Source organism: Corylus avellana, chromosome ca7 (assembly GCF_901000735.1).
Source record: "Corylus avellana chromosome ca7, CavTom2PMs-1.0".
Classification (NCBI taxonomy): domain Eukaryota; kingdom Viridiplantae; phylum Streptophyta; class Magnoliopsida; order Fagales; family Betulaceae; genus Corylus; species Corylus avellana.
Window position 1 is genome coordinate 2,637,524 of NC_081547.1, and position 25,089 is coordinate 2,662,612.

At 36.5% G+C, this 25,089-nt stretch overlaps 3 protein-coding genes and 1 long non-coding RNA gene across 6 annotated transcripts; 2 read left to right on the forward strand and 2 right to left on the reverse strand.

Annotated features, from left to right (window-relative positions):
* Nucleotides 1-2,736: 2,736 nt before the first annotated feature.
* On the forward strand, nt 2,737-5,137 carry LOC132187032 (uncharacterized). Its single transcript, XM_059601184.1, has 3 exons — nt 2,737-3,011; nt 4,021-4,269; nt 4,369-5,137. The coding sequence occupies exons 2-3, from the start codon at nt 4,189-4,191 to the stop codon at nt 4,936-4,938; spliced, it is 651 nt and encodes a 216-aa protein (XP_059457167.1). The 5' UTR covers nt 2,737-3,011; nt 4,021-4,188; the 3' UTR covers nt 4,939-5,137.
* Nucleotides 5,138-6,438: 1,301 nt separating this feature from the next.
* Nucleotides 6,439-10,096, reverse strand: LOC132186903 (BTB/POZ domain-containing protein SR1IP1). Of its 2 annotated transcripts, none has more exons than XM_059601017.1 (6): nt 9,957-10,096; nt 9,562-9,713; nt 9,335-9,404; nt 8,492-9,106; nt 7,869-8,408; nt 6,439-7,312 (listed from the first exon to the last, which is right to left on the reverse strand). In XM_059601017.1, the coding sequence occupies exons 1-6, from the start codon at nt 10,059-10,061 to the stop codon at nt 6,767-6,769; spliced, it is 2,028 nt and encodes a 675-aa protein (XP_059457000.1). In that variant the 5' UTR covers nt 10,062-10,096; the 3' UTR covers nt 6,439-6,766. The 2 variants fall into 2 exon arrangements, with proteins under 2 accessions (XP_059457000.1, XP_059457001.1); XM_059601018.1 differs by having other exon boundaries at nt 9,943-10,095.
* A 3,491-nt stretch (nt 10,097-13,587) lies between these two features.
* Nucleotides 13,588-18,484, reverse strand: LOC132188306 (uncharacterized). 2 transcript variants are annotated; one of them, XR_009440873.1, is made up of 8 exons: nt 18,296-18,484; nt 17,685-17,913; nt 17,282-17,413; nt 17,091-17,198; nt 15,617-15,706; nt 14,474-14,623; nt 14,353-14,406; nt 13,588-14,070 (listed from the first exon to the last, which is right to left on the reverse strand). It is a non-coding gene; the product is annotated as an uncharacterized LOC132188306 (long non-coding RNA). The 2 variants fall into 2 exon arrangements; XR_009440872.1 differs by having other exon boundaries at nt 15,617-15,709.
* Nucleotides 18,485-20,078: 1,594 nt separating this feature from the next.
* Nucleotides 20,079-24,666, forward strand: LOC132188191 (ribonuclease III domain-containing protein RNC1, chloroplastic). Its single transcript, XM_059602597.1, has 5 exons — nt 20,079-21,015; nt 22,273-22,477; nt 22,824-23,024; nt 23,514-23,600; nt 23,761-24,666. Exons 1-5 carry the CDS (start codon nt 20,222-20,224, stop codon nt 24,076-24,078), a joined length of 1,605 nt encoding a protein of 534 aa, XP_059458580.1. The 5' UTR covers nt 20,079-20,221; the 3' UTR covers nt 24,079-24,666.
* Nucleotides 24,667-25,089: the final 423 nt, after the last annotated feature.

A 25,089-nucleotide genomic window follows, 5' to 3' on the forward strand; every position in this document is an offset into this window, starting at 1 on the left:
TAGGAATAGGATGAGTTGGTCAAATAGGCACTCTCCACTCGTACACTTGTTACAGTTGAATAGTCTGAGACTGAGAGTCACACGGGAGTCCCAATAACAGTACATCTGGTAAAGTTTATATAATTTTGATGCACTGGACACCAAAATGGCAGCTATGATCTACCCCATTGCGTCATGCTACGAAAACCTGAGACACCCCCTACCGGGAAAATGCCTGGGAGTCTGGGACCCTTCTTCTCAGCCTCACCACTGTAATTGTTTTTAATTTTCCCCTTCTGATCGTCACCACTTACCAGTTTCTTTCTGCACGGTGGGACCAAAGAACAGCGCAAGCCCGTGGTTCAGCCTTTTCGGCAAACCCGATGGACCCACCGCCCCATACGACTGCACCTCCCCACACCAACAACGCGTGCTTCCATGTCCACCCGGACCACCACTCTGGCCCTCTCTCCTTCTCTCTCTATCTGTCTTTTCCTGTTTTTTTTTCCCTTTTTCCTAATGGATTATTTTATTCTGACCAGCAAGTTTCATTTAAACTAACAAGCATATGATCGCCCTTGTTCAGATTAGTTTTAAGAAAGAGAACAAAAAAAATGTTCCTTCTTGATAAGTACGAATAAACACGCTTTTTTGTTTTTGTTTTTTTTCCTAAGTATATGAACACGCACATTGCTTTCTTAGGGTTGTGACAAATAGGTTCCTGAATTTAAAAAGTGATTTTATTACTTTGTGAGGTAATCAATTCCAAATAATCGGTCCTTATCGTTAGAAAAATTAACTGAATCCGTTAATTTGGTATGTCAGCATCAATTATATAACGATACGTGTTTATTTGGGTAAGTTACGGTCTATTATAATTGGACGTGTTGAAATTAGGAGAGTGTTTGGCAAACCCCAAGACACTATAGACCAACTCCACGGCACTGTATACCTCTGGTAGGGCGCCGAAGGATCAGGTACAATCTGAAAAACAAACAGATTGATGCTGACTGACAGGCTCAGTTTCAAAATTAACATCGTAAATAATTCATATTTTGCCCCTTTAGCATTGTAAATAATTTCTATTTTGCCCATTCAAAACACGATTGAGGGAGTAGAAGAGGAAGAAATGATGAACATTGGTTTTCTATTTTTTCGTAAGGGCATATTTGTCTTTTAATATAAATTGGTTTCTCCCATACACACGGTTTGCAGGTGTGTAACCGTTGCATGGTCAGACTTCTTCAATTGAGGAACAGTGCCGTAGATGTGGGGAAACGTGCTGTCACTTAACAAATAAGGCCTAGAATATGTGTCCTTTTGTAGGGTTTGCAGCTAAAATGGTTGGATTTGAATTGACTTATATAGTTTTATACTACGTTTCGACACAATCTAAACCGAACACATGATATAAGGGCCGACAATTTTTTACACGTCCCACAAGCTCGACATTAACTCAGCACAAAATTAGTAGATTATAATTAAGGGGTACAATCTCGTTTAATTAAATTTGTTAGATTATACTTGACTAATATAATCTTATATTTATATATCGACATAATCCGAATTCAAAAAGCGAATTCGAATTGTTATTTATCTGTTTTTGTATCCTCTTATGGAACAGTGTCAGTCCTAACAACTAGAGTTTTAACTAAAATTAAGCCAAAACCAATATAGAAAAACTAATATCTAAGCAAATCCATCATTTTGCAAATTCATGGAATTGGATGTAGCTCTTCTAAGTTTGTCTGTACATGCAACTACAGCTTGACAATGACAATAATGGCCCCAAAACAATAGGAGATTAATCTTATCCAACCACATATGGGGGTGGAAGATTATGTAAGGTACATTTTGTATTTTGTATATATATATACATATATATATTTTTTTTTTTTGAGCCGGGGTCCACTTGCTTGGACCATCCGTCCATTTGATTAATCCACGCCCACGTGGCCAATTAAGGCCTATATCATTTTGTGCCGGATCTTCCAATAGGTGCGCCTAACCACTAGCACCATCTTACATTGTACAGGTAGATAAAACCCACGATCGATATTCTTTAATGATTATCCTTTGCATTGAAAAAATTTAATGCATCTGGACGGTTGGATTTTTAGATCCTGTGGCCAGTTCTTGGCTTTTGGACTGTTGCAATAGGTACCCACTCATCGTACAGTGCTGATCTATTTGTCGGCGGGGCAGATATGTCACCCTCAGCTCCTTCATATTCATTTGTGTTACAGAGGGTAATACTTATATTTTTATATTCTAAAATACCCAATATGTTTATTCCTTAAATTTTCTCCTGCATCTCATGCTTCTTAAGATATCAAGAAAAAAAATTGTTTTAAGCATATTAAATGCATTAATGTTATCGCTTATAGTTATAATCTAACAAAATGAGAATTAAATATAAATTTATTGAGTTACATAAGGTGTAATTAGTTGGAACTCAAGTATAATAATAATAATTGTGGGGTTATATATTATGTGCAACTCATAATGGAGACAACTGTGACTTGAAATGTATATTATTGTTGGGTGCATGTGATTCAGCTTGGCAGGCTAAGCTGTTCCTCCGATGATTGTCTTGAGCAATGCAATGCAGTGCCTTGTGATCCTCAAAAATAATATAATTAGTAGGTACGCCTTTGTTATTATATTCAATTTAATGTTATCTGCATTGCTGGACCTGTCTCAGGCATCTCTTTCACAAAACTTGAATCACATTGGCTGGAGCACTGGGATTTGTTTGGCATGCCTCAAACTCCCAAATTAAATGTAACCAAAGCTTTGGTTTCTGTGTGGGAGAGAGAATCTTAAAGTCCTTCAACAGTTCTTTTTTATTTTATTTTTTTTTCAGTATATACTGATGGGGAATGTGAAGGCAAGGTCTTTCTCTATCTAAGAAAGCTATTGCTGAAGCTGTATGCCTTTCTCTGGAGACTGGAGGAGTCCTTTTTTGCTTTGCTTTGCTTCTTCTTCCTACTCTGAAGTTGTGCTCTTCTCAGCTCATGAAACGCTTACAGGTCAGAAGAGTCGCTCTCATCTGTTTTGCAAACCTTTTTGTGTGTATGAATTCAATGTTGTGGAGCTTAGGAAAAGCTGCAGTGTGGGTACAAAAACTTGTTTACCCTCCTTCTTATCAAATCAATTCTAGTCAAAATGATGCATTTGTGTCTGTAAATATTTCACAACTCTCTCTCTTCCCCCCATGAACAGCAAATGGTAATTGGTTTAAAGTCATGATTTGATATTTTCGTGATATATATAATTTATGCAGAGATTTTTACAGTGAAATATGAAAATTATGCAGAGATTATTTAGTTGTCTTCTATTATGTTACAACTTTCTAATACAGCAAATTAAGCGAGAACCCAGTTCTATCTACGATCTAAACACACAAGTTCAACATGTAAGAAAGAATTATAGCTAAAACGTTGATGAAATCAGTGTTCTGATATTGTAATTCCTTGGAGTCCTATAGGCTATAGGGTGTTATTCTCAATGAAATTCAGTTGAATTGAAGCAAAAGAGAGTACCCCCTCCGGTGGCAAATACAAGCAAAACAGTTGAATGGTTTTGTTTGTTGTACTATAATATTGTTTCCAAACCAAAGCTAATAGTGTCTGTAATTATGTACGACGTTACGTGCCCATATATGACGTTCACAGTATCGTGTTTTTTGAACAGGAAAGAAAGCTCTCTGACCACTGATTTAAAAGGCTAAAAAGAGTAAAGAAAAAGTCTTGGCTAAGTACTTGATGTGCAGCCATTATTGTGGTGATAGATATGAAATACTGTCATGTTGGAAGATATTTCATATGGGAAATTATTGTTGTGGCCCAAAATGACTCAATAGAAGAAGAACAAGAGAAGAAACGGACAAATTATACTGAAAAGCTGTAGATCTTATCAGTCCATATCCACTGCTATTTGAAACCCATTAAATAATGCCCACTATAACCCCCTCTGTACATAGAGAATTCTATAATTGATATTAGCTTTTTAACTCTGCGGTTTTTCCTCAATCCACAGGTATAGGTGTAAGGAAGTATTTCGCCAGAGTGATATGAGATCAAGATCATGCATATCTGAGTGAAAGTTCTTAAAAATGAAGGTGTCTCAACTCTTACTTTTCTAGCATATTCTTGGGGTAGAAGCAGACTAACTCAGCAGAGCAGAAGCTATATATATTAATCTTCAATGGAGAAGCGTCTCAAGCCATATGACAGAGAACACATGAGATTGGCCATGCTTAAACATGAAGAAACATTCAAGGAGCAGGTACTAATTCATATAGTATCCTCAAGTACATTCTTTTTAATGCTTTGTTGAGTTGAGTTGAGTTGAATTGTATATATCCTCATGTGTTTTAATTTGCAGGTATATGAACTTCATCGATTATATCGGATCCAGAAGATGTTAATGAATAACATTGAAAGCAGCAGGCCAAATGGACGGAATCAAGAGCTATGGAATTTGAAGAACAACCCCATTTTCAATCAGACTAATCATCATCATGCACAACACAAGCCACAAAGGAAACTTGATCTGGAAAGGCCAGCAGAGGAGTATATTGCAGAATCAGACGGTGATGGAGGAGTGTTAGAGATTATAGACGAAAGTGAGATTGAATTAACTCTGGGGCCCTCAAATTACAACCGAAGGAAGAAACCTGAGACTCCACTAACCTCAGATTCGGGACCAAGCTTCTCATCTTCTTCAACTGGATCTAGTCACATAAATAGGACTAGTTCCTGGACCCATCAGAGGATAGATACAACAAGAGAAGAATTAACTGGCTACAAAGTGGGGCTTGTCAAGGTGCCTGACATGACATCCGGGTGCCATAGCAGAAGTAAAAACAATATTGATGTTGAAGAACAATTAAGACAGGAGAGGCTAAACCAGCCTCCTTGGTTTTTCCAAGTGTTGAGTTTGAACATGACATGAAAAAAAAAAAAAAAATCTTCCAAGTCGATATGATGAGATTTTAAACTCTTATCAACTAATTCTATGACTGATGTTTGTGTGGAATTTTCTGCTTAGTTTTTAGTGTAAGGGGTGATGGAGTCTTGTGTAAAGCGATTCCCCTGGCTTGAAAGTTGAAAATCCATCATAATTTACGAGTGACTTGATTCAAGTTTTTCAATCAGTCCCTATCCATACATCATCATCAATATTTGCCAAAGCCATTAAAAGTGTCTTTGATTGAGTTGATAGACAAAAAACTGTCCATACTTTAAAGCTTCCTGGTGAGTGTTGAGGCTTCAAACAAAGAGATTGGGCTAATCTAATATCTAGCAATTGCTCATGATTTGCAGGATTTTCCACTATCTTAATGCGCAGTTGAGTGTTTTTCACTTTGCCTTTCCACAGAATGAATAGAATCTAGACCAATATTCTTAATTCTATATCAGCTAATGATGTTGCTGCACTTCACAGCAGCTACTTAAATAAATACTGGAAACAATCTTAAGACCCGAGGAACCTGAACCCAAGGAAGGCTGTTTCCTCTGTAATTGCTGTATTCATGGACCACCATCATGATTCTATTGCGTGGGATTTATTTATATTGCTGCTGAACTAGAATTTCCATTGGATCAAAACAGGTACGAGGAATCTTTCAACAATATTGTGGTTTTAACTTGCTCAAACAAACATGTTGGTGACTCTAGCTGATCGTCTACTCTCTTTTAATGTTCAATATCGTCCACCCATCACTACTTTTTGGTCTGCCATCACATCGACACCAGATTCCATTTAAAATAGTCACGATCTTTAAAGAATTAGAGCAAGTAATATCCAGAACAAGCATGAGTTTAGGTTCTATGATGATTAGCCTCAGCATCGACGTGCACTACTACACTAGGCTGTCCCTCGAGCTTTTCTTACTTTTCAAAAAAGCTTTTTGTCAGAAAGGTTTTAATAATTTAAATACAGACCCCACTAAATGCTATTATATTATATAGGATATGCAGATAACCATGTCCTTTATCTGTGAACTAATCAACAGTACGGATGAGAGATATGAAGATAACCATTTCCTTATCAGATATTGCGGCCCGGTGTCCATAAGGCCTCTTTTAGGTTGGGTTGGGGGGTGGCCGGGATTCAAACATTGGGTCCTTCTGATTTGGGGCTAAATATTTGGGCCCTTGTTCAGGAATAGGGGCTGTTTTCATATTTATACAATTATGTTGTTGCAGTGGTTTTATTTTTGAAGAGTTTTTCAAAAAGTTTTTATTTTATTACCAAAATCTCTATTTTGATTTGTTTTATGCTTGCTTTTATTTTGGTATTGATATCTTTGTGGTGTTTAGTTTAATTAGTTTATGCTTTCCTGGGCTAACTGTTCCAACCTCCCATAACAGTAAAATATTGAATTTTCTTTTCCTCCATTTTAGCCATGAGCAAATTGAGTATAGTGTAATTGAACATTTACTACTACACTCAAAAGTAACTGCTGATCAATTTCCAATCTATAGCAAGAAGCCCTGGACCTGAAAAGATGGCAGTTAGACAGCAATTCGAGTAATGTTACACTCAGCACTCTTCACTTTTTATATGCATCTACTTTGTATTATAGACTAATACTTCTTGAGGGAAACATAGATCGAGTGGCATATAATTTACAACGATTTTACAGAAATGAAATAGAATGAGGGGGAAAAAGCAGGCAGAAGCTGCTAGCCCTCTTCTCAAGCCTTAAGAACAAAGCAACAATGACACTATAAACATCAGAGACTGCTAAAAGAGCTTAAAGACAAACTAATGTCTTTTAAGATATGGAATGCCGACGATCCCTGCTGGGTTTTGTCTTACCTCTGCTAATGCCAGGTGTGATACTATCAACTCGTGAAAAAGGAGAAAGCCGCCCAAGTTTTTTGGACACAGAGCTCATAAATGATCTTCTGGGCAGAGGAGGCTTATCAGCAGATGGCATAGTACTGCTTCGCATTGGACTGCTTGCTGCTGATAAAAGTGGGGATTTTTCAATTTCTTTGAGCCTCATTTTCATTTTCACTAGCTCTATTTTAAGGTCCTCATTCTCTCTTCGTAAGCTGGAGAGCTCATCAGAAATTGGAAGGGTATCAGTGGAGTATACATTTACTTTGGAAGAAAGAGCAGAAGAATCTCCACTCATAAGGCTGCCACTCATGACATCTCTTAGGCGTTGTTGCTCGTAATAAAGCACTTGAACCACAGTTTGAACAGGAAGCCGGTCGTTCTGAGCAGCATGTGCACAAGCCTCCCGAGATAGTTTCTGACAGTCCATCAGGCTGCAAACTTTCTTTCTTTCCATGTCACTTAAAGAAGGATGAGCCTGTATCAACAAGGACAATTAACAACCACTATAAATTTCAATTTTATCAATAATTGCTTCTTGTAATTTGAACAGAAATCATTGAGCACAAACTGTTGTCCAAACCTTTGACATTTTGTATGGATTTGAACAAAATTTCAAAATGTCTTGATATCAATACTAAGCATTGCATTACTCTAGTTTACACTAGAGTTAAGGCACGATATGGTATGCAGGCTTGTTGGAGTCTATGGGTTGTCAGGTCCGAGGTGGAGTGTTAAAGTTTTATTTAAATAATTAAATTCACATCTTTTTTTTTGCTTAAGTTTTTGAGATAAGTAGTGATTTAACATGGTATCAGAGCATAAGTTTTGAGTTCAAACATTGTTTTCGTCATTCTTCTCTCATTTTAATTAAATATTTCTGAAAACCCAAGCAGCAATAACGGATAGAGCAGCCCTACTGATGATTTTCTTATTCATTTCCTTCAAATGTGGCAAAAAGGTCTATAAGAATCACACACTAAATTTACTTTGAAGCTGAACAAGAAAGGAATTTGAAAGTAGGGAGAGTGCACCTTTAGGTAGATATCTACGGCTCTGTACATCCCATCTTCTGTTACCCTTGATTGTTCTGGGATAAGTTCAGCAAGAGCATTGAACCTTGAAACAGATAAGTTACGATCAGAGGCTATTTCAGCAAGATAATTCTCCATAAGCTTCCCAACCCGTTCCATATCACTTGGTGGAGGAGAAACATACACATCATCTGAACTGTAGCCCAAACGGCTCCCTTCCATTTCAAATTCGAGGAAATTCATCATGATCCGCTGCACTGTGTCCACGTCAAACAACGTGTCCCCAGTGAAGGAATACGAAGGAATCAAGAGATCATCCAAAACAGCCTGCCCCAACTGCGTGCCCATCCTCTTTTCCAAATCAAGCCGGCAAGCAACTGTTGTCTCAAGATATATTGCAGCTCGAAGCAGCATAGAGAGAAAGCTGACAGACAATGTGTTCTTTTCCCTTGGCAAAAGGCTCACTATTGTTTCCAATACAACCCTCTTCTCGTGCTCTTGTCTTGGCTCAATTTTCTTCCTTCCCTTTCCAAATATTTCCTACAACACAAATGAAAATTCAGGCTTAGCCACATTAACCACATAAAGTGAAAGATTTGAACGGTTTCAGGGTAGGATCTCACCAAACCTCGTAGAGATTTCTGTGCATAGAGCATTAGTATTGGACCAAGAGCATATTGTTTAAACCCTCTTGCCATCATTGCAATAAGAACTCGTTGAAAGATATCAATTCTAAAAACAGTCAAATCCTCGGCCCACCAATCAACAATGGACTTTGGATGAGACACTGAAGAAGAAATTGCACCCTCATGGACGCTCTCACCCCTGCTTGACATACAAAACTGGCTATCTTTGCAGGCTATGTATGCTATGGTATCTATGCATCTGCTCACCAGTTTCACTCTCTCTGCTGTTGGAAGGAGGTTTTCTGACATGTGCAAAACAGAAACCGCCCCAGCCAGGCTCTTAAGTGCCACTTCGTTCACGTAGGCTTCAGTTCTTCCGACCAAGTTTCCGACAGCATAGTCCTCGGTCATCTCTAGATACTCTGCCACGCATCGGAGGATGGCAATGTTGTCTACTGTTATCTCAAAATTTATTCCATAGCAGAATTTAGCTGCAAGCTCGAATGCTTCTGCTCCGCCCGGGACTTCATTGAGTTCAATGGCAGAAAGATCAGCATCACTAGACTCTGACACCAGTTTTCTTATGTATCCACACTTTGAGACTAACGGAAACTGCAATTGAGGTGAGTAAGAAACAGTAAAATTCACTACAAATTGTGATTGAATTGCAATCCTATGCTAGATTCTCAATGTTTCTTGGATTTACAAAAGCTTACAAATAGCAAAAGGCATAGAAGTTGGATAATAGGATGCTTTTCCTATACCAACTGTTATTGATTCTATAAGATTATTTGATACTTGAAACTGAAAAGCAGGAGTTGAGATTGGCTTGGATTGCACCTTATGCAAGGAAAAGGAACCTCCTCCAACATGAATGGTAACATCGCTTGGGATCTCCTGGGAGAAAATCCTGTAAAAATTTCAAGATACCATCTTCAATTTTTCTCCCGCCTAACTTTTCTTCCAAGAAAGTCCACCAAACATAAAAGATAACAGACATAATTTCTGACTGTTTAAGAACAAACCCAGTCAGGCCATTAGATAAGACAAAAAGAAAAGAAGCAAACCACTCGCTGGTTCTCTTGAGGGCAGTGGAAAGGAGCTCCTTCTTTGAAGACATGTTAGGTGCAGCATCTTCCTGATCAAGATCCGCCATGGCAGCTGAGACTGAGGCACCTTTCGCCATTGTCATTTCTCCACATAAAGTGGATGATGAAGCCTGCAAACGCAGAGAAAGACTGAGATGCAATTCCTGTCAAAGGTTGTAGTGAAGCAACATCCACGAGCGTGTCATCCCCTGTACTTTTTTTGTTTCTTTTTGACCCTTTTTCAAACTCTCAATAAGAAGCTCAGCTGAACTATTATGCAATAATCATGAGAACAGAAGCTAAAGCTGCAGCTCTCTTTCTCTCTAATTATCCCACTTCAGCCTCACAAACAATCATCACCTTTGGTGCATTACCCAAATTGGCCTCCTGCTTGAGCTAGAGAAGATTACCATGCCGGGGTATAAGTAGGGAAATGTACTACAAAATGTAGGGAAGTGAAGGGCAATTTGGGCATTCATTTCACAGGAATGTGGCTAAACAGAAGTATGAAGTTGTAGATTTTAGTGTGTGGCACGGGCTTTTAGGGAGTCATGTTGAAGGGATGAGAATCTGAGATGGTTGCGTGTTTTTTGGCGGCTAATGGTAGGAATTTCCACCTAGGCCCATCTTCTTCTTTTTTTCTTAGCTTTTCCTTCTTGCAATTCAACCACAAAGGTGCCCAAAGTGTCAAACCACAAGAATGAAATTAAGGACAAGACATTAAGAAAAAGGTTTATATTTTTTTATATTTTCTTTACATGTAATATATTTAATTGAAATGAAACGTGTCTTTTAGATATAAGTTCGAATTCATAACATTTTCTCTAATTTCGTGATAAATATTTATTTATCCCAAAAAATTAAACTATATAAATAATAAATTCAATTATTTAATTAATATTTAATGCAGAAGTTGTGCTGAGTTGCCCGGTAAGAATTTGCTTGATTAGTTGTATTTGGGCCAATATTACGTAGTATGCAGTAGAACAGTTATAACTATTAGTATGTGTATCATAATTGCACATTAGACCCCAATTTGCAAAGAGCGTCATCAGGAAAGCATCATTTTCAATTTTTCAACCTCAAAATATGCTATTTTTTCCTCCAAATCTGGATTTTAAGGGTTTTTTTTTTGCCATTTTAAGAAATATTTATGTCATCGTTTTAGTAGGGTTTTTAGTGTCGTATTTTCTCTAGATTTTGTTAGGATTCCTAGTTTTATTTTATCCAATAATCATATTTTTTTTTTTCAATTTTTGGTAAAAGTCAATTTTTGCTATCACACCATCCGTGTTAGAACAATCATAGTTTTATCCAACATCAATATTTTAACATATGAGAGTGACTTGATTGATATTTATGTCAATCAATCATATATGAAAGATGGTGGAAGGCCCATGCGTATTATCATCTATTTATCATTGGTATTTTTAGACAAAATCATGAACTTCCTTTTCTTTTCTTTTTTTCCTGTTAATTTTTATTTGCTCAGTATAATCATAATTCGTAAGAACATTAAAAAAAAAAAAAGAATGATCTCTTGGAAATTGCGACAGCTCATGAACCACGAAGCCAGAACTCATCAGTCATTCAAACTTCAACATCTACTGGTTCATACCAAAATGGAGGGCATGGAATTTTCTTATAGAGAATGGGGTAAAATACTAATGCAAGCATTCTTTTAAAGGTTGAAATATAGAGTTCTTTATAATATTAATTAAATAAATAAATTTCTTATTTTTTTATTAACTTAATTTCTTTAAATAAATAGTAATTTAATATAAATTATTAGAGATTCAGAGCAAAGCTCATAATTCAAACCTTATTTCTATATTTTACCTTATATTTCAATCAAATATTTCACATGTTATGTTATATTTATTTTATTTTATGAAAAAGTAATGTTATAAACTGATAATTAACCTTTTTTTTTTCTTTTTTTCTTTTTTTTTTTTTTTTTATGGGGGTTAATTCATAATAATTTCATATCAACAAAATGAAATAAAAATATGATTTCTATCCTTTCTCTTTCACAAAAAGCCACTCAATTTTCGGTGGCCGACAAACCCTACACCGAGGAGGGTAGGCAGCGAGCCTAATAAACCAAGAGAGAAAGATGGGAGGAAGGGAGGAAGACAGAGAAGAAACTGCCAGTTGGTTGAGCTTATCCTGTTCAAATTGGGATGGATTACAAAGAAACATGTGTTTTTGCGAAATGAGTAAATTCTTCTGCTATGTTGCATTCGGGAGAGACTGCAAATCTGACCCACCTTTGAAGAAAGGGTAGCAAATGTAGAATTGATTGATAATCATGCAAAGATGAGTAGGAGAGAGAGTGAGAGAGAGAGAGAGCGGCAATAAATTGTATGTCCAAGATTAATGAGAACAAAAGCTCTTGGACACATCAAGGGGCCTCTTTTGGGGATGTCACTTCACATCGTACAATTTAAGGGACAATCTTTCAATGTAGACGGATCATTGGACTGTTTATTCATCGATACATATCAATTCATATTATGATCCCAAGACCTCATGCCCTCATTATTTCAGTGGGTTCATCCTTCAATCATTTTGGTTTTGAACTATTTTTATATATTTCCGATTCTATCTTTGTATCATTTTGCCTATTTTAACTTAATCCTTAAAGTTCAAAAAACATTTCAATGTTGTTCCGATCTTGGCTTGCTCTCATTATATCAATGAAACTGATTGATCTAGCTTATGTACTATATACAAATATTTTGAGGGTAAACGAGTAATGCTATTTATCACGTTATTATTTTATTATATTGACATGACATTGTCAATTTACCAATGATTTTTTTTTTCTTTCATCTACCAGTGGATTGATAATGTTACATTAACATAGAGAGATAATAGTAGGATAGTAGTATACTAGTATGGTGTGTGTATATATATTACTCATACTTTATTACTTTCCTTTTATCCTCTCTTTACTCCCAGTCTCTCATTCCTTCTCTCCGACGGAGCAAGTAAAATTGCGAAAAGTCGAAAAAAGATGATTGTTGGAAAGAAAGATTAAAGACAAATATTTGTATAGAGCAATGAAAAAAAATAAAAAATAAAAAGGTGACTTTCTATTGGACAAATTAGCTAAAAATTTAAGGCGGCGTTGAAATTTAAATGACTAAATAAAACAATCATAGTTTAGGAATGAAATTAAAATCAAACATATAGTTTAGATACCAAAATGATACTCGATAGTCGATGGACTAGATTATTTATTTGACTAATTTTCAATTGTTTTTAAGATAGCTCTATTGTCTTTATTTTTTATTTATTTTATAATTTTTCTTTCTCTCTTTTTCCCCTTTTCCCATTGCATAGAAAGAAAGAAAGAAAAAAGATATGTTGGCCCCAAAATAATGTAGTCTAGTGATGCTGGCCCCAACGAATATCGATCACGTTGGAGCTGCGTTTTTGTTTGGCAGTCGAAGCAAACCCTGGCCACTAACCTTTTCCTAAGTGTCTGCCAATAAATCAGAAGAAGATCATAATTAGTCGAGGCCAGCGGTTTACGTTTGTCTACCTTGTCTGTCCTTCCATTGAGGATTCCAACAGCTTCTTAAACCATTTTCTCGATCCACACACAGGAAACCTTTCACCATAAGAACTGGATGGACCCATCGATATGTGTAAAAACTGGGTATTCGCGTAGAGCCATCCAGCTAGAGCAAGCGCGCAACTTTGGAGGTTTACGCAACTGTAAAATTTAAATTTAAATTAAAAAAAAAAAAGAGGCTAAAAGAATTGGATTAGGGTTAAGCCTATATAATCTTATACTCATATCTCGACATGACCCGAATTCGATATGCGTCATAAAAGATAACAATATTTGACACGACTCAAAAATCCAACATGAAATTTGTGAATTAAAATAATTAAATAAGTTGAATTAAAATTAACCCATATAATTTTATTTTCATGACTCGACAAAATTTAAACCCGACAATTAAACACAAATTACAAATCCAAAGTTGGGCAAGTCGTTCATCAGCTGAAAGGTTCTAAAAAGGATAACAGATGTGACCACACTGACAAAAATTTTGATTCCCTTCACCATGGTTCCCTATGCGGGGGTGAGGGTGGGGGACAATGGAAAGAGGCCCATTGGAAAATAATTTGCATATCCAGTACCTAGATAGCTATTACTAGAGTTATAATGCAACATACCATTACATTTCAGAGGCCCACAACCACAAGCAAGGCAATTATTTTCACAAGCAATATACATATTTTCAAGATTCTTGCAGAAGTAGGGTTCGGTAACTTTCACTGCAATATTTGTACAACAGACAATTGCTGTTCTGGGACTTGTCACCTCGGAGCTGCGTGTGTCTGCTTCTTTTCATTTGGCTTCTTGAAATTTCTTCAAAGTTTCAGCCACAGAAGAAGATGAAAGTCTCGAAAACCGAACAACGCTGATGCCAAGGATGACCACAAAAGTTTGCCCATGTGGAATCTTCGCTGTAGATTAATTGTTCAAAATTTATGGTAAATTAGATGGTTAGTTTTTCAAAATGTGTTACAAGATTTTTTGCTTTGTACAACTTCTTATATATTAAAAAGTACTTTTTAAACTCTTTAACACAATTTCAAACAAAACAAGCTGAACATCAAAGGCATTTCCTCGTTAGTATATAGACATGCTCAAATGTGACAACTCACGGAACATAAACATCAGGTGCTTCAGCAGATTTCTAATGGAAAGTTGCCACAAATACACGATTTTAGGTGTGGACGACTTACCTCAAGATCAGTTGCCCCATCCCCAATCATTACCAATTCCTTGTACCCATGAGCCTGGAAAACCAAGTTTATTAGCGTCATAAACACAAACAAGTAATAAACAAACAGCTACGGGATTTACCTTTCTTATCTGTTGGACTGCAGTAGCTTTTCCCCCACTTCTTGAAGTGGGCTCCTTCGTGTCAAACCCCATAAAGTCTCCATCACTTCCAAATGGCAGTTGATTAGCAAAAATGTTTTCAGGTGAAACCCCAAGGATCGTCGCTACAGGCTTCAGAGGAAGTTGTTTAATTAAAAATTACACCATTCTCCAATTTAAAACAGAAATAGATGCTGTATGCTAGAGCCCACATAAAATTGCACATTATGAGTCCCATCACTATAGAAATGTCAGATCACAAAATGACATTAACCTTGTGAGCACTTGAAGTGTAAGGCATCCAAGGAATATGTGCATCACATGAACAAACAGCATATTTCTTTTTTGGAAAAACAATACATGCCCACTTCAAACAATCAGATAATTTGCAATGTCTCATCAAAACTTTCAATTAAAATAATGTTCCCTTCAAACTAGCAGAAAATTGCAATGTACCTCTATGTGCCAAAAATGATAAAAACACATTTTTAATTTTTGAAAAGAATACAATAAAAAAAAACTGGTGACCCACAGCAGCAGCCATGGGTCTTCACCAATCCACCCACGGTCGTTGGTTTTTTTTTTTTTTTTTTGTGGGACAAGAGGAATAATACTGTAATCTTTTGGTAGTTTAGGAAGACATTATTTCAATTGAAAGTTTGTGATAGACATTACAAATTGTTATGGTAATTCAAGGTAATACGTGTATTTTTCCTTCTTTCTTTTGATAGTTTCTTATAAATTCTTCTCTGTACAGTGTGCTATCATCAATTGTACTTAAAGAGATCAGCATGTTCCTTGACTCAGTTGGGGCATGTGTGTCATGTTAGGGTCCACTGAAACAGTGATTTGACAATGTTGTAAGAACACCACATGCTCCAGTTTCCTAAGATTGACTACTTCTACACGCAATCACTATCCAATTGAATGAAGTAACTACATATGAGTAGATGTATGCATTTTTTTTTTCTTTTTTTATGAGTAATTGGCTGAAGGGAGAGGAAAGGAAAGAAAGAGAAAATTTGAACTAATGATCTTTGCTAGACAGATCCCAACCCATTACCTATCCCTTGGGCCTCATCAAAGAATGCTTTCAAGAAAAAGAAAGAAAGAAGGGACTGATACCTATTCCATTATTGACAGCATATCATTTGACGAAAGCCTCCAGAGATCAGGTAACGGTGGTATTATTAGCCTTCAGCTTCTTGACTAACTCTTCTATGCCAAGAGAAAGCCAGTATATCAAAAAATAGAAATGACAGATATTGTTTAGTTCAAATTAAACTCAAAACAGTGGTCATTGCTAGAGTTAAGTTGCCATGAACATATAATAATAATAATAATAAAATAAAAAAAGACAAACAGACAAAAAACAACAATTATAATACATCTGATATAGCACTGTGTATCATTGTAGTTTCAGATAGCATGTAGCGAAATTATGTTTATGAAACTTCATTGGTGTTCAGCATTTTTTTCATTTTCTAACCTTTTACAAATACCCTCGTCACATAGACAGTTCATTGTTTTGGTTTGATGGCGTGACTGAATTAGTTATATACTAACAGTAGGATTGTAAAAGCATACTGTGAAATTGGAAATCATCGACAGCCATTACAGTAATTGCTTTGACAAGCCTAAGCTCTGCCACTTCAAGTTGCATGTTTCATAGTAGTCTCATATTTGGCAAAAGCCAACTCCCTAATACTAATGATAAAAAACAACAATAACAATAACAACGATCATCTACCAGCACACAACATGAAAGGGGTGGGAAAATTTTTCAAAAATAATTATACAACTTTAGTACAAAACTTGCATAAGGTGGCCTCATAAGGGTCATTTAACATGGTTGGGAGCTTAGTTAATGTTTGTGATAGTGGCTGCAAGAAAACTTGCAAGTATTAAGAGGATGACTGCAAGAGTCTCTTCCATTATGATTTGACAACTAAATCCATAAAGGAAGCAAACATGGCATTAACTTTGCTTGGTCCACGCAGTCTAACTAGCAGTAGAGTGAAACTATGCCATACATGTCAAGAATTGAAAATATATATAAAAGTTTAAGAGGCTGCAGTGTTTCCCTTGTAAACCTGAACAATCCATGAGCAAATTCAGTAAATGAATCCAATTTGCACAAATATTTGACAGAACAATCCCTAAAACGTTTTGTACAATATAGTAGAAAATCTAAAGTAAAATGTTTTCATGATTTGGCCACAGAAACCTTTACTCCAAAAAGACAATGCATCTATTAATGCATTAAAAAGTGTGCTCAGCTATCGCAATTAAAATTGGATGCTTCTCCATGTTTTAAAAGATCTACTGCAAGCACACGGTGTCTTGACAACATCCAATTTAGCCCGCCTTTTAGAATTAAGATCCATTTCAGATATATTTTGGACAAAGGACAGCATATATTATTCCACTCCATCCACAAGATGGTAATGGTTCCATAGAGTCATAGACGACTGCTGAATTATGTCTTCATATGCTACATAAAACTCAATGAATATACTTCTTTTTTTATCAAACTATCCAGCTCAACCTTATTAAGACAAGTCAAAACATGCTCCAGATAATTAAAAATTCCTCATACCTTGGGGGCTTCTTTTCAAGAAAGTCCCGGACTTGAGAAAAGGAAGGATTGAACAAAGATAGCCTGGCAGCCAAGGCCTCCTCAAAAGGAACAGAACCACTCATTGCTCTAACAAAATCAGAAACCAAATCAGGCATAGACACTAACACCAAATCAATTGAAGTAGTTCCAATAAATGTGGGACATCCAACCTAGAAGTCCATTCTGCAACAGCCTTTCCAGCTCAACAAAATTCTGCAAGTTCATCGATGCCCTCATCCAGGCACACCGTGCTATCCACATCAAAGCACACGCATTGGCATTTCTCCATAACTCAAGAACGTCTATAAATTTGAGATAGCAAACATCAAGAACATAAACAAAATTCTAAAGTTGTAAAAATTACCATGGAAAAAGTACACAGTGAATATTTGAAGAGTTCAATAATTCGTATCATAAGCTCTAAAATTGATATCTAAGTAAGCCAACTCCAATCTTTATACATAAATCAAAACTCAACTCAACTAAATAAAAAAGTACAATAGGTTTAAAATTAAACCCATTTTCTTTCAAACTTGAAAAATTGCGGATGTTAAGGCATTGCTGAAGCATAACCTTTGGATGGCAGTGTTGTTGAAGTGTCCCAATTTTGAGGCTTCCAATGGTTGAACTGAAGCAGCTATTGATTTCAATGATTTAGGAGATTTGTTTATCCGGATGTGACTGATATTCAATTTTCTTCAAAATCGATGGGGAAATGCAGGAAGGAACGGAGAGCTATGTTGCCTACAATGAGCACCGATTGGTGCCGCCTGTGAACTCACCAAGCCTTCCATCAAATTATCTGTTTCCATCAAATCCAAAAATAAGAATTTTCAAATAAGAAACCATCTTTACAGCAAATGCTCCTATACCAAAACAGCCCCACCAAACGATCGCACAGCGAACTATAAACGTTAATTCAACAAAACCCATTTATTCAAAACCAACAATTAATCGAATAAACGTTAAAAGACCTTTTGGCAGCAATGAAAGCTAACAAAACAAAGATAAAACGCGGGGGAAACTGCTAACTTCAATTTTTAAAGCAATAATGATTCATAACGACATAACCGTCATATTAGGTTCAAGAGGGGAGTTTTTAATAAATACGCGTTTATCTAAGGAGTTTGACTTATTTAAAAAAAAAAAAAAAAAAAAAAAAAATTCCAGATAACTATAATTACCAGTAGTTATGCGAAAAAAAGTTGTAAATGTAAAATTTTGATCCAATCTTTTCCTTCTTAATATCTCTTTGCTTCTGGCAGCTGATGTATTGGAGGCTTGTAGGCTGCAGCTCGTATTCCACGCGATCCCTCTCCTTCGTTGAGGTGGCCTCTCAAGTCTCACTAGTCACGGCCACCCTCGGTCCCTCACTATTTATTTATTTTAGGCTCTATACTAATAAAAATAAACCAGTTTTTTCAAAATATATTTATAAGGATGCATGGAATTTTTGTTAAAAGGTACTATTCTTATAAGAATGTATGAAAAGTTTTTTCAAAGGTGTATTTTTTTTTTTCTTTTCTTTTTGAAAAGTGTTTGATATTTTGTGTTTCGAAAAGTTGAGTGTTTATTAAATATTTTGAGAAAATTATGTTTTTGTTTTTTAAAATTTTTTTAAAAAAATGTTTGTTTTAGAAGATTAACAAACATAGCCTTGAAAAGTAAATAAATGAAAATGTTAAGAGTCAATGTTGCTAAAGTAGTTACAGTGGTATATAGGACAATCAAAACCCAATAGAAAAAGGGTTTACCAAGTTGATACCTAGAATTCTAAATCACATGGATTAATTTAGTAATTTAACCTTAACAAAATATTAGACCAAAAAGATTTTAAGAAAATTGATTTTTATTTTTTATATAAAAATAATAATAGCTTTGCATGCCTAACTAATTACATGATTATATTGTCCTAATATAAAGTTAAACCCTGGTAATAATGTGAGAGTATACACACTTCCTAGTTGGGGCAGCTCCAAGAGGCAAATGAAAGTTACTAAGTTAGTATGTGAGTATGGCTCTAGTTAATTAAGAATTGTTTGTTCAAGTTGGATCTGGAGGAAAAAAAAAAAAAAACACTCGGGCTCGAGCTTGAATTGATCTTTATGATTGGGCTCAATATAAATCAACAAAAATCGAGCTCGAGTTCAATCTTGAGTTAGATCTTTCTTCTTCTTTTTTTTCATTATTGGACAAATTAACATGGATTCTATACTATAAAATTGTTAAACTAAACACTATAAAAGTTACATACTTAATGTGCGTGTAATACTATCATGTCGTATGCTATTATGTTAGCTTACATATATTCACCAACATATTTTAGTTATGTATTATGTTAGTGTATATGTGTTTTTTGACTTGGTATATATGTGTTAGTGTATATATGTATAACCAGAATATTAGCGACTTTTGCTTTATAAATGGTGGTCTCCGGCGGCGGCAAAATTAGCATTTGAAGTTTGGAGGGACAAAATTAAAAATTTGAATAATTAAATTTTAATTTTCAAAAAATTTTAACGATATTTTCTAAAATTTTTGTGGAAAAAATGGCCCTTGGGGCTGAAGCCCCCGAAAGGCCATATACTTCCACCCTTGTCCTCAATAGATTAAGAGCTTGTTTGGAATTGCATTTTAGAAGTTTAAAAGTGTTTTTAAAATTCAAAAAATTCGTTTGAAAAAAAAAAATGATAGTTGTTTGGTAAAAAAATGAAAAACGCTTTTAAGGGTTAAAAAAGCCTAAAATGATCACAAATTAATTTTGATAAAAACTTAAAAATAAAATTTTTGTCCAAAAATTATTTTTAACTTAAAAATTATATTTCTTAAACGCAAACAGACTTAAAAGCTATAATGGTGCGAACATGTCCGAACTCGTTTAAAGCTTGACTCCCAAAAGCCCGATTACACGGCGTCGTTTTTCGCGTACTCTCACCAAAATATCTCTATCGTATTATCGGAGCCAATTTCTCCCACCTTATCCACCCCTCTCAAAGCCCCCTAAAACCCTCTGCATTCAAAGCACACAGAAACCCCTCTAATGCCACACCAAGAGATTCAAGCTTCTTAATGCTCAGGTCCCCACCATACGCACTCTCATCCCCTACTCAATGGAACTCTCATCTTCCTTCATACACCTTCCCACGCCCAACAATTGCTCTTCCTCATCCTCCTTCTCTCCCTTCCCCATCCAAACCCACACAAAACCCCACAAATTCGCCAACCCCAGGTGGCGAAACCTCCGTATCTTCGCTGTAGCCGTAGACCCACAACAAGAACTCCCCAAGAACAGCCCACAGAGGCTCCTGAAGGAGCTAGCGGAACGCAAAAGAGCCACTTCTCCGAAGAAGAAGGTCCCCCCTAAGAGGTTTATTCTGAGGCCTCCATTGGACGACAAGAGGCTAGCCCAGAGGTTCCTCAACAGCCCCCAGTTGTCGTTGAAGTCGTTCCCTTTGTTGAGCTCGTGCTTGCCCTCCACCCGCCTCAACAATGCCGACAAGACCTGGATGGACGAGTACCTGCTCGAGGCCAAGCAGGCTCTGGGTTACCCTTTGGAGCCCTCGGACGAGCGGTTCGGGGACGACAACCCGGCCAAACAGTTCGACACGTTGTTGTACCTGGCGTTTCAGCACCCCGTGTGCGAGAGGAGCAAGGCGCGGCACGTGCGGTCGGGGCACACGAGGTTGATGTTCTTGGGGCAGTACGTGCTTGAGATGGCGTTTGCGGAGTACTTCTTGCAGAGGTATCCGAGGGAGTCACCGGCTCCGTTGAGAGAGAGGGTGTACGGGTTAATTGGGAAGAAGCTCCTGCCCAGTTGGATCAAAGCTGCGAGCTTTCAGAACTTGGTATTTCCGTATGATGATATGGATAAGTTGAAGAGAAAGGAGCGTGAGCCGCCCGCCAAGTGAGTTCCTTGACGTTCTTTAATTCAGTTCAAATGCAAAAACTTTGCCTGTTGAACAATGTGGTTAATAATTGAATGTGTGACTTATTAGATTTCAAAAGTTTTAGTTTTCTCAGAACTTGGCGTGCATCTGATTGGTCCTTGATTGTCTCTTGCAAGAAGTATGTGGAAAATTATTTTAACACTCATCTGTTAGTTATTGCTTGATTGCACTTCCTTGTGTTAAAAGTTCTTGCTTTGCAATGGTGAGCTATTATTGTACTCTTACTATAGAAAGGAATAATGTCTTTGGAGAGCCCTTAAGTCATATTATATCGAAGTGCTTATTGAAATGAACCATCGACTTTGAAAATTGAAAATCAACCATTCGTGCACCAAGTAAATGGTTCCACCTAGAGTCAGAAGTTATAGTTAGCTAGAGATTATGTGCATTCTTGCTTTCAAACTTGTAATGCCATAATTGATTATGCTAGGCATCAATTAGCGAAAGGCTTTGTGTTCCATTTTCCATTCTTGTTTTTCAATCCCAAGTTTTCCTGATTCTGCTGTTGCCACTCAATTTCCATTGGCTTCATGTTTCATGCTATTCAGGTATTCATGATTGAACTTCCTTTCAATGATGATGAAAGCTTCTCTTCCTCATCAATACTAACTACTATGAATTTAGAGCCAAATGTTCTATTTGGCTAAAGGAAGCTTTGTGAACTGATTGACACTGTTTTCGCTTCCACCAAATAGCTGCTGAGACTGTTTGTTGACAGCATGGACCATCAAGATAATTTTTCTTAATGCTCCATGTCGACCTTGTGTGAGTTGATTTGGCAATAGGAAAGACAAAATGTCCATATATTCCTGCAACTGCTTGTTAATGAGCAAGAGCTTGATGTGGTGAGACCTATATCCTTGATGGTAGCGGAATTAGTTCAAGACAATAACTTCTTACCCTATCCAAATGAGGGTGAAAATTCAACGATTAAAAAAAATGTGAAAAAGCAGAGCAGCATACACTTATTGATAGTAAGATGCTTTATGAGGACCATGAATACCCTGTATTACGTCTCAAATGTCTTATAATTATCATGTACGGACATATTCAAGGAATATCTCATCTTCCTGCACTGGATTATAGCTGCATTAGCGATGATTTTGCTATTCTGCCATTAAATCATTTAACTTAATGGGTTTGCTTTGTGGCATAAGAATTCATAATTGATGGGCAGAACATATTGACTTCTAAATTTGTTATGTTGTGAACAGGTCTGTGTTCTGGGCTTTGTTTGGGGCAATCTATCTATGTTTTGGTATGCCAGAAGTGTATCGTGTTCTTTTTGAAGTGTTTGGCATGGACCCAGAAGCTGAGGACTGCCAGCCAAACTTAAGAAGACAACTTGAAGATGTAGATTATGTATCTGTTGAATTTGAAGGCAAAAAGCTCAGCTGGCAAGATGTTGCAGCCTATAAGGCAAGCTCTATTTTTTGTTTATTTTTTTCTTTGTTTATATTTCTCCTTTGGAAAGTAAACACGAGAATCTAATCTTCTGAAGACACTCTGCAAACACAAGCTTGACAGAACTGAATTTTGGAATTAGATATTTCAGACTGGAAAAGTTTATAGATTTTGTTGTTTGCAGACCTGGTTTTTGGACTCATAAAAGGAAAGTAATTTTGCAGGCTAATTCTGGAGATCATATCTTAAAATGATTGTATTAGTATTCTTGGGATATATTTGGTAGCAGAATTCCAATAGCATAGTGAATATTGTACTCTAATCAATGTTGGGAGGAATCTCACTTTTAACCCCTTCACAGCCTCCAGAAGATGCTCTTTTTGCACACCCAAGGCTCTTCAGGGCTTGTGTTCCACCAGGCATGCATCGGTTCAGAGGCAATGTATGGGATTATGAGAGCAGACCCCAAGTCATGCAAGCATTGGGATACCCCTTAGCAATGAAAGATAGAATCCCAGACATTACTAAGGCCAGGAACATTGAACTTGGGCTTGGGCTACAGGTAATCTTTTTGCTGCCTCTCATTTCACTTTCCTTTTCTTCCTTAGATTCACATATTTTTATTACCCATTGGTTTTCACATGTTGTTGTAGACTGAAATTCAGATGAAATCAAGGTTTAAAAAAAAAATGCTGTAAGCCAGCATGCATATAGATAAAATTGACTAGGTGGATGTTCTCATACCTTGGTTTTGTTCTTCTATGATTACTACCATGCTTTGATCATACATGTAAAGTTCACTGGGGTACAGTCCGTGTAGCGTTTCATCAACCATCTACCAGAAACTTTAAGCTCCCAATTATCAAAATTTGTAAATGAATAAGAGGTACTACTTGGTATCTTTTGATATATACGTTTATGAAGACAACTTCATTTAATTTTCATATACCTGCTTATAAATTATGCATATTCTGTTAATTATCTGACATTTATGAAATATTTGCTAGGCCCTATCTCTTGATGTGTATATTAATTTCTCCTTGAAATACAGCTTTGTTTTCTGCATCCCTCAAAGCACAAGTTTGAGCATCCTCGCTTTTGCTATGAGCGATTAGAATATGTTGGGCAAAAGATCCAGGTAACAAATTTACTGCATCAATGCAATCATTCTCTGGCCTCTTGATAGAGACAAATGCATTATTCCTTAGTTCAAAAGCACAATCCAAATTTTGCTTTCCCTTTCTATGATGTGGAATAAATCAGTTATTTTGATAATTGTCTGTCTTCACTTTCTCTAGGATCTTGTGATGGCTGAGAAGTTGTTGATGAAGCATTTAGATGCTCCTGGATTGTGGCTACAAGAGAGGCATCGGCGTATTCTTATGAACAAGTTCTGTGGGAGGTATTTGAGGGACAAGCGTCTCCATCGCTTTATCATCTACTCTGAACAAGTTCAAGATGCATATGAGTACAATCGAAGACTAAGGAACCCAGCTACAACTGCTGTTCAACAAGCCCTTCATGGGCTCGCCTACACTGTTTATGGAAAGCCAGATGTAAGACGGCTCATGTTTGAGGTTTTTGATTTTGAGCAAATCCAACCTAAACCTGTGTGAAGATCTAAAGGAACAATATGAATCCAATGTAACATAAGAGTGAAATCATTTTTTGTTATCAGAGCTGTACTTGCTTCCACCAGCTTGTACTAGATCCAGTTCGAATTCATCTCAATGGGGCTGATGTATAGATTTTTGATCAGATAAATTGATGAGATTTCATTCATCAAACTTCCAGGATTATTTATTATGGTAAAAAGAATCTGAGGGCTGTGGAAGCCATTGATACACTCATGCATGATAATGTTACTGGAGAAGACATGGAAAATTCTGTAGAATGCTAAAATTCATGAGAGATTCTGCTATGGAAACTAGTTGGGTGTATTCTTCCCACTAGGTCAGTTTTGATGGAAAGTCCCAATCTGCAACACTCAGGTGTCAGCTGTGCAATGGTGATGAGGAAACGATGGAACATCTCTTATCTTTTTTTTGCCCTATTTTCTTAGTAGTGTGGTCACTGCTTGATTGGCCTCCTAGGGCCTCGGAGCTTGGTGATGTGATATTTTCATACTTCATCAAATATGTTATCAATTCTAGTGCCACTGTTAACGTGAAAGGTATATTCATCGACCAAATTTTTTCTTTTGATGAGCATGTTTTTGGCCCAAGTCTGGTTGCTTGGAAACAATTTGGTTACAAGGAACATACAAATATTGTATATAAGGAACATAAGTGAGCTTATGATCAAGTGAGACAAGCTTCTTCAAGTCCCTTATTTGTCGGTCTCCCCCTTTTGCTGTTTGCTAATACTCCCTTGCCTACTTGCCAAAGAAAAATACTAATCAAATTAATCTAAAGCCACTGCATAGACTATCATTGCAATGTGGTAGTTACATATCAAACATCAAAGAACAATCAAACAAAAATAAAGACCTAGCAAACTGTCGGCATTCTTGTAAAGATGCTTAAACACTACTCTATCATTTTATATAAGGGTGTTTAGAAACCTGACACCCAATCCCTTTTCAATTCATGTAGGTTGAATTCCACCAATAGTAGAGTTAGATGTCA